The following is a 13,170-nucleotide window of genomic DNA, read 5'->3' as shown; positions in this document are numbered from 1 at the left end:
GTCAGAAGGAAGGTGGGAGGCTGGGGGCGCGCGCCAAGTTCAAATGTACAGGCGCGTGGGACAGCAGGAAACCCGGATTGGGAACCAGGTCCTAAAGCCCGACGGAGGGAGGGGGAAGAGTCAGGGGACTCAGCGTCAGAAGAGTCTAGGAAGGGCGAGACCCCGACGGACAGGCGGACCCAGAGGAGGAAAGAACAAAGGAAGAGGTGGAGCAAGGCTAGAGTCTTAAACTGGTGTCAGGGGGGAGGAGATTCAGACGGAGCTTCAGCGGTCTAGAGTTTGAGACGTAGTGCTGCACGCTGCGGCTGTGGAAGTGAAATTGAACTTCAATAAAGACTTTTATACTAAACAACGAAGCAGCGTTGGTCCTTTGTGAGCTGGGACCTCGGGCGGCTCTGACAGCCATGTTAAAAAAAGCATTCACTTTTTGTGTGAGAGAATGAAGAATGCCCGTTCTGAATTATGCCTGTTGCAAAACATCCATGCTTAGTATAAAGGAAAAGGCATGTACTTGGTTTTTAGAGCATTTACTTTCTTACAGTTTTCTTGAATGCATGCTTACTTGGATTCTTATTCTATTATCCAGCTCATTGAATTAATGCAATTAAGATTTCTAGGAGCAGCTATTTTTGAAAATGACCCACCAGCACTGTGTAGATAGTGTTGCGTACTTATTGCAATATCTTTCCATTATCCATGCTCTTCAGTATTCCACAAAGTCATTTTCCTAATGCACAGGAAGTATTAACTTCCCTGCTCTGTGCTAATTATCACTCCCCTCCCATATAACATTAACATATTAATTGTAGCTATCTTGTGATGGCTTGAATGCATGAAATAACTGTCCTCAATCACATGATGGTGACTTTAAAAGTTAGAATGGAGGATTTGAGAGAACCAAGTGAATTCCCCTGCTGTGAGTTCCATGGAAGTAATTCTTTCCCTCCTCAGGCAACTGGCTAACTACAAGTTTGCTTTAAAACATCTTACCCAAATTACCATATTTCATTTACAATAGAAGAGGTCCCAAAGTTTGGCTTTTGGCTTACTGGCAACTGAAACAAAAACTCCAAAATGGTTTGCAAAGAACATTCTCTAAATGAGTAGTTTGATCTAGTAAAATATCATTGACCTTGATGGGGTTTTTTAACTTGTAACAGGAAAAGCATACTACGTTGTGTAAAGCTGGAATTGCATTTTGTTTGAAATGATACCTGCAAAAGGCAAATCCAATTGTTAGGGGTGGACCATGGGCAGCATTTTGAGATGAGTGTAGAGTGAGTAAGATAGTCTAGGGATCAGGTCAAACAGGGTCAGGGTACAAGTTAGGAGTTGGAACCAAAGAAACATGAAAGAGCCCAAAATTGGGCAAGAAATTTAATAATTTGCTGTACTGTTTTGTTCAGGTACTGGTAAAAACTTCAGGATTCTGTCCAGCATCTAGTCCAGCATTCTGTTTTCACATTGGCCAACCAGATTCCTGTGGGAAGCACACAAGCAGGACATGAGCACAGTAGCAATCTTTCACTCATGATCTGGTGCAGAATGCCACGGCGAGACTCCTTACGGGGTTCTCACCATGGGATCACATTCATCCAGTGCTTTACCAGCTGCACTGGCTCCTGGTGGAGTACAGGGTCAGGTTTAAGGTGCTGGTTTTGACCTTTAAAGCCCTGTTACCTGGGACCCTCATACCTACGGGACCGCCTCTCCTGTTATGCCCCACGGAGGATCTTAAGGTCCATAAATAATGACATTTTGGAAGTCCCGAGCCCCAAGGAGGTTAGATTGGCCTCAACCAGGGCCAGGGCCTTTTCAGCTCTGGCCCTGGCCTGGTGGAACGCCCTACTGCAGGAGATCAGAGCCTTGCGGGATTTGACATCTTTCCGCAGGGCCTGCAAGACGGACCTGGCCTTTGGGCTGGACTCAGTCTAACCCCACTCTCATTTTTTTAAAAAAATAAATAAATTATGGTACGCCTTATATGGGATTTTGTATATAAATTTTGCCTCTACTCTTTTTGCTGGCCCATGTGGGACCAGCATGGCTAGTTGGCCCCGGTGAATATTTGACGTTTTCTCCCCTTATGGCTTTGATCTATGGGCTACCACTAAAAGGAGGCTGCATTTTAAGCTGCATTTTAAACTGTATTCTAACTTATATTTTAATCAACTATTTGTTTGGGGGTTGTTGTTTTTTATGTCTTTACTGTATTTATATTCGGTGTTAGCTGCCCTGAGCCGGGTCTTGGCTGGGGAGGGCGGGGTATAATTATTATTATTATTATTATTATTATTATTATTATTATTATTATTATTATTATTTAATAAGAAGCAGGACTGAAGAATAAGGTGGACCAAAAAACAAAAACAAAAAAACACACCCCCAAGACAGAATTCACGAACATGCTAGAATTCAGGAAGACCTTTATGCTTCTTCCTACCCAGAAGGAATCAGTGGGTAGGTGGAATCAGGCAAGAAAGTTCTTTGCTTAGAAGGCCTGCTTAGAAGGCCAATTCAGTGACATAGGGCAAGGCAGCTGCATACAGATCCAGCACTTCCCGACAGCCATGTTGGTGATAAAATGGATCTTTACATTAGAAGGTTAAAGTTTTGTACTTCTTAGAATAGCAGTAGATGCAGCATTTTCAGTGTTTACAAGTAACCGTGTTCATTAGTCATGCAAACACTTTCCCTGCTTCTTAGCTTGTGGGAAACTGCCATACTGTAGAAATAAATTAACAAATTGTCCAGGAGCACCTTAGAGACCAACTAAGTTTGTTCTGGGTATAAGATTTCATGTGCATGCACACTTCTTCAGATACACTGAAACAGAAGTCACCAGACCCTTATATGCCATGCTGTAGAAAGGATCATCAGGATTTCAGCTGCAAAGTAGCAAATACTTGAAGAAACATTCCTTTGTTTTTTAAAAAAATCATTGACAACAACATTTGTCTCCTGTAAAACCTGTACAGTGTGGGGAATCAGAATTATTTGTCCCTATTAACTCATGCTGCTTTTTTTTTAATTGGCAGCTGAAGAGGTCTCTCTGAATGCACACATGGGTGTGTTGACTTTCATTTTATAGCAGAAGCATGACCCGAGATTGTGGGTTGGCACCAGAGGATTGTGAGGTTGGGCATTTCTCTTGGAAGAAAAGTAAGCACCAAAGCAGGAGCCAGAGAGAAGCTAAGCTCTTAAGAGGCATTAAATTATCATTTCAGAACAACACGTTGTTATCACATATCCATATACACAGATATATGCACCCACAGAGCACATGCTGAGACCTAAACTGTCACTTAGGGAACTGGCCATGGAAAAAATATTTGTAAACCAGACTTTGGTTTCTGTAATAACCTGTTTCAGTTCTTCTGTTTCTAATGGTTCATTTGATATGTTATGTTTACCACTTCAGGTCCAAGGGAGTTATATTAAACATTTCCTCTTTTACTGCGATTAACCCAACTCCATTGCTGACTGTGTATTCTTCAACCAAGGTAAATTTATTTATCCCTTTATTTCATTTATGTACTGTGCATCCTACCAAGTTAAAATTTAACCAAGTGCTTTCTGGTGGGCAGTCACTGTAATTTGTAAGCATATTTAGCAAATGAACTTGTTCATATTTCAAGCAACGTTTAGAGCAGGGGATAGCACACATCAAAGCTGACGCCTCTAGAATTGCACAGGGGGAGGATATACAAGAGAACCAATGTCACGATGGAAAAGTTGTCACGAGGTGGCATTCCACCAGCCATGATGGCACAACCAGCTGGACTGCCTCCAGTGATGGTAAAGATTGATGAGGTCTATCTAGGGGAAGGGAGCCTACCAGGTAGCCCAGTCCCAAGTTGTTCAGGGCTTTATATGTTAAAAACATAGCACTGAGCATGATTTGATAGTAAATAGGCAGCTATTCTTTTTACTCTTTTAGTGCATGTGTGCTATGTATTTATTTCATTTATGAGTCACTTCCTATGAGGCATCCCAAAGCACTTTACAAAAGGTGTATTATGTGTATAGCTAGGTACCCTACTAAGCACCCTAACTGCTGCATTCTGTTTTTTTTAATAAATGTTTATTAGCATTTTCAATAATAAAACAAAAACAAAAATAAACGAAAAATAACCAACATACAAAAATAAAAACACATAAAATTCCCATTACTTATTTTCTTTTACCTTATTTCTCTGACCTCCTCACACCTCCCCTTCTTGTATTCCAATTTAAATTGTTAGCTCAGCAAATCCTTATTACTTATTTCTCAACCTTAACTTAATAATTTATTTTAACATATTATTATTTTACCTTTTCTCTTTAATCCATTTCCTCAAATTATTTTTGCTAACCTTATTTTCATTTAATTTAGTTCATTTTAAAAACCAATTTTGCCTTATCCAAACTTAAACATCAATACTTATACATCAATACTCATTCTTAAAACATTTTTCTAAGATCGACCAATATTCCCTTCCACGGATTTCCCAATTTTCATACCAATAACAAAACAGAATAAAAACAGAACAAATTATAATTATGTCCCCTTTGAATTCCCAAACTCCACCCCCCCCTTTCCCGGTTTCAATCCCCAACAAATATCCATCAGTCTCAATCTACTGGAGATCTCATGTCCGAGGCTCTTAATTCTCTCTCCGTTCCTCTCTGCCGGTCTTTTTGATAGTCCTTAATATTGAACACCAAATCTCGGAGAGGCTCCAGTACAACAGGATCCATGTTTCTTCCAGCCAGGCCTCCATACTTAAAAGTGGAGCCTATGGGGTACTCCAAATCTTGTTTCTTACTCCTTTCAAAATCAAATGTCCCGAAAGCTCCGAATTCCACGATCAAATTTATAATCCTTGAGTCTTCAGATCTCCACATAAGGAGATCTTTCCATTTTTCAGTCTCCAATTCAGGCCAGACTTTCCACATCAAATTTTTATCTTCCTTTGTTGCCATCATGTCAGGCCTCAAGCTCTCCTTTGAGACCTGCAGAATTACAGCTCCTTCTTTTTCTTCAAAAACAACATCTGTCTCCTTCTCCATATTCTCAAAGCTCTCGAAATTCTCTGTTTGCCCAGTTGAATAGGCTTCCTGATTCAAATCCTTATCAAACTCAATAATATTGTTTACTGTTAAGTCCAGAGTTGTAACACTTGTAGCCAAAACATCAAGTTGGCCTTGTATCTTTCCCAAGAGAACAAATGCTCTGTCCAGTTCCATCTGGATTTTCCCTCCTCCAGCCATTCTTGTAATGTCCCAAAACCCCCTCTAGAGGGATTTTGGTTCCTTAGTATTCCTTTCAGCTCAAATCCAAAAGTCAAGTTAGTTTGTATCAGCTCTTCCTTATTTTCAAATTGTATCAAGTATTTCCAAATTTGTAACCAGCAGAAACAAGAAAAACAAAGTTCTCTTTTTCCGTCTTGACAGCTAATTTGACAGCTGTCAAACTCTTCAATACCTCATCAACAGGCTCTCTTGCGGGGCGCTCCCGGGTCCGGGGTGGTGACACTTCAGCTCCCAAAATTTGTTCTTTATCTTCCAGTAAGATTTCTTATACTACCAAACCGTGAAATTAAAATCCTTAACCAAAAAGAAGAGAGTTCTCTCGACCCTAGTTAGCAGGTCCTTTACTTTAAATTATTTACAAGACGGGGAGGCGGACTTCCTGTTTAAGCCTTCCCCAATCATGCCTAATTCATAAAAATTCTTTAAAAATCCAATTTCCGTACTACTCATGGGTTGTTACTTTACAGTCCGATTGCTCACAAGAAGTCAGCGCTCTCCGACAATGGCAATGCGGCTTCACTCTGCAGAAGAAGCAGTCTACTCTCAGCACCGCGCGGCTCACCCCTTCCCTGTTCCTTTAAAAAGGCTCCTTCACAGCTTGGGGGGGCGCAAATGGTGACTGCCGAGTCACCACGCTCACAGGCTTCACCGCCTGTGATTTTTAAGGGTCCCCGCTTCGCCGCAGCGGCAAGACCTGATCCTGCGGAGCCGATTCCCTCCGGAGCTCAGAGGGAATCCGCCATTAGTCGATCGCGCTAACCCGGAAGTCCGCCTAACTGCTGCATTCTGCTCTAGTTGCAGCTTCCAAGCTAAGCCCAAGGGTAGCCCCACATAAAGCTCATTACAGTAATCTAATTATGAGGTTACAAGTAATTATGAGATTATTTGTCCTTCTGAGTTTGCCAGATGCAAAACTCAGACCTTAGTTATCAGACCTTAGTTAGCTCCTTCTCATGAGATTTAAGCCAGTCTTGTTCACTATTGAGGTTGGTTGGATATAATACTAAACCACCATTTAACATTATGGATATAAACCACTGTGAGGTTTGGGCTCATGTAGCTCTCTCCCTCCTCCAGCGCATCTGTGAGGAGCTGAGGAGCTTTTGTTTCCAGTTTATATTAACCACAGCTTGCTGTGTTATGCAACACAAGTTGTGGCTATTCTTCACTAAGTTTGGTTGAAACAAATTCATTTTAAAACAGTTTAATAAAGTGAGTTTTTTCAACTACCCTTAGTTAATATTAATTACAGCTGAGGAATCTTGACAACGTACTAACCTGTAGTTAATCTGAAATGGAAGTGGGAAACTTCTGATTGCCTTGTGGCTTCTCTGAAGGAAGACGGAGTTGAGGGGAGAATGTGAGGCTGTGACTCACCCTCGTCACGTTAAACCATCATTTGGCATTATGTTACAAGCCACACCGTAATCTCTAAAGGCTGAGATTCTTAGAAAATTGAATGTTGTATTTCTAGGGAAGTGTGGTATGTATATTGCATGTATATATGGGACTCACCTTTGCCATTTCTAATTCATCTGTTTAAGGTATTTTGAACACAAAGTGATGGTTATGAACATGTTTTAGTTGGTGAAGATGAAGTACTTTTTAAAAACTGAGCTAAGCATATGATTCTAGAAACTCTGGAGAAAGGAGAGCATCTAGATTAGCATCCTCATCCCGATCAACCATGGTTTGGTTGCAGTCCCCTTGTATAACTTCAGTCACATACACACAGCTTTTGGCTTGGAATACCACCTTCCGCCGAAGGCTATATTTGTAGAATTAAGCAGGGTTTGTCTTTCATGAGGAAAATATATAAATTATGCTATAAGTTCATCTGCATATAGTACCTTCCTAACATACTTTCTCATTGCATTTATTTAGGCTTTTGTTGATTACTTCTCTGAAGGTCTCAGTGCAGAGTACAAAAATAAAGGTGTCATTCTGCAGGTGAGATGAACTGGTCTGTTGTTAATACCTCTACAGTTGTTTAACTGGTTGTTACCAGTTAAGATGCCGACCTCATTCCAAAGTGTGGCAACATCTGAGGCTTTGCTTGGAGTCCCAGTGCTGACCTAGGCTTAGTGGTATCCACTAGAAGCAGTGCCTTTTCATCAGTTGTGCCCACTTTGTGGACTGAACTCCCTCGGGAGGTGGCTCTATTTAATTATTTATTTTTAGTGTCTGCCTGAACATGACTGTTCCAAAATTTCTTTAAGGTGGAACAGTTTCTTATATTGAGTTGCTTTTACTGCTGCTGCTGCTCTTCATAACCAATTTTTGTGTGCTAATTGATACTTACAAGGTTTAATGTGTAACTTTATGTTTTATTTATTTAGTCCATTTTTAAACTGCTCTTCATCACTTAAGAACCTAGGGCAGTTTAAAATATATCTATTTAAAACAATAACATTCAGTGGGTGACGTTCCTTACTTAGGAGTAGACTCATTGAAATAAATGGATTTAACTTCATTGATTGTGGTTGGAAGATCCTTTGCTGTTTTTCTGTAACTTTACTTTGGGGAAATGGAACATCTATGTAAACTATCTTAGAAGATGAATGAATAAAATATTTAATTGAGAAAAGGCAATGTGGAAAGGTATTACAGTGCTAAATGTGTATTTAAAGAATGACGGAGATGAACAGACCAGCTCTTGGACCAAAAACTGTATAATGCTATGACTGCGCTATACTACATTTAGTTTAGTTGCCAGTAGTCCATCCTTTGGCGCCACCCAGTGCTGTAGCTGAGCAACACAACTTTAGATACTAGGCAAGTTTGCACGTAATATTAAACCATGGTTTAGCACCACATACATGAGCGAAAACAATCCCAAGCAAAGACTCATGCTCGCATGTTGAGCTCTTTTTCTCAGCTTTCTCCATGCAGCTGGGAAAAGGACTTTGGCCGTGTTTCCTTTCAGTCATCCCATCCAATCAATATTGTGGTTTAGCACATAGGTAGGACACAAAGGAATATGGTCCCCCATCCCTGGCTTCTCTGCCCAGCCCTAAGGACTCTTTCAAGGCCACACTGTCTCCCAAGGCCACACCCTCCACTGTTTCCCCCCCTTCTTTAAGTATGTTTACCTGGCTGGAATCTCTCCCTGAACTCTAATAATTCACCTATATTGCCTGGATGCAGGATAGAGAGGCATGTATTAGGTGGGTGTAGAAACTACAGAGGTAAAAAATTGTATTCATTGCTCTATCCACTTTTGCCTCCTGCCCACCAGTGGCAGGTAGTTCCTGAAGAGTTGCCCAGAAAGGAACACAGCCCTTGGTCTGAAAAAGGTTACCCACCGCTTGTTTGTCACAAACTCTGGTTAATTAAACAAACCCATTTCACAACCTGTTGTTAAAGGTTGATCAGAGTTAGCATGAACTACGACCCCAAGTTTGGACAGCACAAGCCAAAGCCATTGTCCTGGCTCTGCAGCTGATGGATTGGGGACGGGGCTTAACATGCAAGCCTAATGCTTCACTTGTGATTGTTCCAACTCAAGCTCACAGTATTCATGGTCTGGTGTTGGGTGAAAGTGGGACTTTTCAAGACTTACAGTTAATTAACTTATATCTTGCATTTTGGTCTTATAAACTGTGTTAAAGGTTCTCTTAAAATCTAGAATAGATTGGTTTGTGTATGCAGGATGCTACCCCGAGGTATGGTACAATGAGAGCTACACAGTGAGATGTGGCTTGATATGAGCTACCCATCTTCTATTTCCGTTGCAGACAGTAGTCTTATTGGCACCTATAATCAGTATCAAAATGATGCATATTATTACTATTTAAATAAATACTCTGGAAATCAACAGTGACTATAGTTTTTAACTACCCCAATGAACTTATTTCCACAAGGGGATATTTACATCAGGCCTGCCACATCCTTAAGAACCAGCATACCTGAGTTAGGCAAAGTTTGTTACTGCCTTGTGCCACCCCTTCCCCAGCCCTTTCTCCTGATTTGGAATCACTGGATTGGTGACACCAGCAGGGCAGGGAAAGGAGAGAGCAGCTGGGAGCACATATGTGGAAGAGAAGCACCATATCCCTGATGCAAGGTCTTCTGATGGCCATTTTAGTAGAGATAATGGCTATTGGGGTGGAATAGAACATCAAAAGTGAACTAGTTGCGTTTGGAGAAGAATTTGCACACCATAAATTACTGATGTTTTAATGATTTTCTATAAATTGCTTTGTGAAGTCTACCTGAAAAGCAAAAATATTTAATAATAAATGGTTGAATGTGAAAACATAGTTGCATATGATATAGTGAAAGCTGTTTGCATGCTGAATTACTTCGTATTCATCATGATACTTGTTTCTTGGCATAATAATTATCCATGAAGGCATATTTTAAGAACCAGAAAAACATTCTGCTATTCATTTCCTTTTCAGAGCGTTCGGCCATATTTTGTAGCTACAAAAATGACCAAAATCCGTAAACCATCAGCCTTTAAACCTACTCCTGAAGCCTATGTAAAAAATGCCCTCAACACCGTTGGTCTTGAGACACAAACTTCTGGATGCGCAACCCATTCATTGGTGGTATGTATTAGTCAGTTTATTGCTCTTAGTACATTTCCTATTTGTGGAAAGAAAATGGGGATGGAGAACGTTTTTGACTCCCATTGCAGGTCAACTTTGACAGATGGGTGGGACAACCTACCTGTCATTCACATGATGTCATGATGACACCAGATAGCTCACAAGTGAGTTGTCCTGCCCACCAGCTGGCTGCCGGGCACTTGGGAACCACTATGCAAAGCCCTGCACAGCTGATACAGAAGGCTTTAGCTGAAATATTTTTTGCAGGCTTTGGTGCTTTGGCTCCTTGAACCAAATGCTTTCCCTTGCCGATGCACTACAAGGATTGCACTTTTAAGGCTCCCAGTTGTGCCATGTCTTTATTTGCCCCACACCTGACATCATATATGACAATAAATTTGAACCCCCCAGCAGGCTAAGTTTGGTCAATGGACTGGAGGCTCCCCTCCTGTTTTAGAATATCCGGTGCTGTTTGTGGGCTTCCTATAGGCATCTGGTTGCCACTGTAAGAACAGGTTGCTTCCATCATTCCTGGCCATTGTCTATTTTTGCTGGAGCTGATGGCAGTTGTCATTCTTCAACATCTGAAGGACCAAAGATTTTCCACCCCTGAGAGTCCTTTGACCTGATCCAGCAGGGCTCTTGTATCTTGTTAATATCTGAGTGTCACTGTTGTAATTTGGTTTCCCTTATAGTCACATTAAATTCTGGTCTTCAGAGATTTGATAATGAACCTTTTTCTTCCTCCATTTCCTAGGCCTGGTTTAGCAGGTTTGTGCCCAAGTGGTATTTCACAAAGCTGGCCCTTGACACGAACCTAAAACTGAGAGCTTATTATTTGAAGAAATTAAAGGAGAATTGAGTTGCATCATCATGACCAATTTGTTGGTAGTTCTGTGGAGCGAAATACTGGTCATATCTTAAAGTTCTTTCGAATGGGATTTTCTTTTGGGACCACAGTCCAGCGTGAACAAAGAGAAAACTGAGGAGCATGGAAAAGGCAACCAGCAACATGTTGATTTTGTTTGTTGTTGTTCTGCATCATTGTTTTAGAATATGCTTTTTCGATGTGACTTGGAACAGTAACGGGTACTTGTAGTTACTAGCTTTACTAAAATGCACTTAACACCAACAGATGTTTGGTTTGGGAAATGATGTCAATGTGATAAATTTGACAGAATTTGATGTGGAACATTGTTGGTGTTGGTACAGAACAACACTAATATTGGTATTGAACTGGTCAATGCAGTATTTCTTTCATTAAATATTTGTTGTCATTTATTTTTACTTTGCAAGAAGTCACACAATGGTCTTTATTATGAATGAAATTGGCCCATCACACATGGGCCACAAGATCCTTGCCTTGTCAGCATAGACTTCTTTAGGCATTTCACTCCCTTCTACATGATCTCCCCACCTAAGACACTGTAAATGTGAAATTGTTGCAGTCTACATGATCAGATTGAAGTGAAAGGGCTTAATGTGATAGCTGTATAGATTTTATCCATTGGCAATACTTTTGTTTACTGATGCTAGTCCTTTTACTAAAATAGTATATTAAGAGAGGTGGGCTTTATCAAACTGTTGGAAGAGAAATGCTACAGATCGCAGTAACAAATCTTGCCAGTTACTGATAGTGATTTAGCTCAGTTGGTAGAGCAATGAGACTCTTAATCCCAGGGTTTTGGGTTCAACCCACACCTTGGATGAAAGATTCCTGCACTGCAGGGAGTTGGACTACATGATCCTTGTGGTCTCTTCCAATTCTATGAAAAAAAATCCTTAAATCACTCGTACCCTGGATTGAAAGATGTGCTTGTACAACAGGGCTTTCTTGCACCACCCCTCCCAAAGCTACCTCTGAGGATTGAGGAAATCCTTTAGAATAGTATAGAGTGTCACAGAAGGCTACAATAGGAAGGGAAAATTGGGGGGAAAGGGAATCTTGTGGAAACCGACATGCCCTCCTTTTGCACCAGAACTCTTGGATCCAAGGCTATGTTGTTGCTTAACATACAGTGTTTGAAATTAGATACTGATAGAAATATTATTTGATGTGTATATATTGGCCCTACGCTACAGACCCAATGAACTGAGAATGTACAGCGTAGAAACTACATTTAAAAAAATTGGCTGCCTTTACATGCAAATTAAGATTTCAGTGCTAACGTCCTAGACTTTCTCTGCTCAAGCATTACCAGTTGTATGTGTTTTACTCAAGTAAAATTAAAATGCTGTGTCTTTAGATCAGAGAAGAGGAACCTTTCTGATACTGACAACCACAAAATCTTTTGGGGGCTGTATATTGGGAAGACGCAATGTGGGGGCCTGAAGTTAGCAGTGGCATTGACCAGAGATAGCAATAGGCCACTCATTTTATTTCTGCTACCCCCCCTTTATTCTCTTCCCCAAGCACAATTAAGCTTTGAAATAAAGTTCCCATTTCTGCAAATGGGACCCTTCCCCATCCCTTCTTAACTGCTGGGTGGGATTGAGGAGGGGAGACTGGGGGACCAGATCCAAAGGCGCAGCAGTCTGGCAATTTCCTGCGTTTAGTTGCTTCCATGGCGTACAGAGGACAGTTTTATCACCATAGCACATGAGCTCTGTATAGAGAGCAAAGAATCCTAAGGGTGCTGAACTAACGGTGGCTAGTGGTAGCTGAAGAACCCTACCTATAAGGTGAATCAGAAAAGCAAAAATTGCCCACTACCGTTGCCCTTAAATGATGGATCGTGATCAGTTGCCTATGTTCTGAAGAATCACTTGTGTGTGTTTGAGCACATTTATTGATGGTAGAAACTCTGCATTCTGTTTCATCTACTACCTATAGAGAAGCAATTTAAGGCTCTGGTTTGAAAGTAAATGTGTGTTAAATGATACTGTACATAGAAAATAAATGAAAACCGATGTAATGGTGCTGATAAGGATTGAGAAACAAGTTTTGTCCCAGAATGTGCTTGAATTTTCTAAATAGTTATTTGAAAGAAGATGGATTTTGGCTATATAAAGCTTCTCTTACAACCATTAGTAAGGCAGTTGCATGAGGTGAAGCACTGCTGCTGTGCTATCCCAGCCGCCAGACTGCTCAAAGAGATGGGGTAGGGCAGGGGAAGCAATGGGTTGGTGGCGGCAGCAGGCATAGATGCAGACACACATGCACCCACTAACACAAGGAAAAGTTGTGCTTTTCTAAACAAAAAGCAACAACCATAGAGAAAAAAGGGATAAAGAAAAAATGCTCAAACATGAAAACATACAAATAGATATTTTATGGAATATTAAATATCCATTTGTTTGTAGCTCATTTTTGAGCATTTTA

At 40.7% G+C, this 13,170-nt stretch overlaps 1 protein-coding gene across 1 annotated transcript in view; it reads left to right on the top strand.

Moving 5' to 3' along the window:
- Positions 1 to 11,135, top strand: part of HSD17B12 (hydroxysteroid 17-beta dehydrogenase 12) — a 55,052-nt gene extending 43,917 nt beyond the window's left edge. Inside the window, exons 8-11 of the mRNA XM_053387629.1 lie at positions 3,422 to 3,503; positions 7,180 to 7,245; positions 9,699 to 9,848; positions 10,606 to 11,135. Coding sequence (XP_053243604.1) covers positions 3,422 to 3,503; positions 7,180 to 7,245; positions 9,699 to 9,848; positions 10,606 to 10,710 — 403 coding nt within the window. The 3' untranslated portion in view covers positions 10,711 to 11,135. The remainder of the gene's footprint in view (positions 1 to 3,421; positions 3,504 to 7,179; positions 7,246 to 9,698; positions 9,849 to 10,605) is intronic.
- Positions 11,136 to 13,170: the final 2,035 nt, after the last annotated feature.

The sequence above is a fragment of the Podarcis raffonei genome, chromosome 1 (genome assembly GCF_027172205.1).
Source record: "Podarcis raffonei isolate rPodRaf1 chromosome 1, rPodRaf1.pri, whole genome shotgun sequence".
NCBI classification, from domain to species: Eukaryota; Metazoa; Chordata; class Lepidosauria; order Squamata; family Lacertidae; genus Podarcis; species Podarcis raffonei.
Note: the sequence above shows the minus strand (reverse complement) of the source record. Positions and strands in the feature narration are given on the sequence as shown.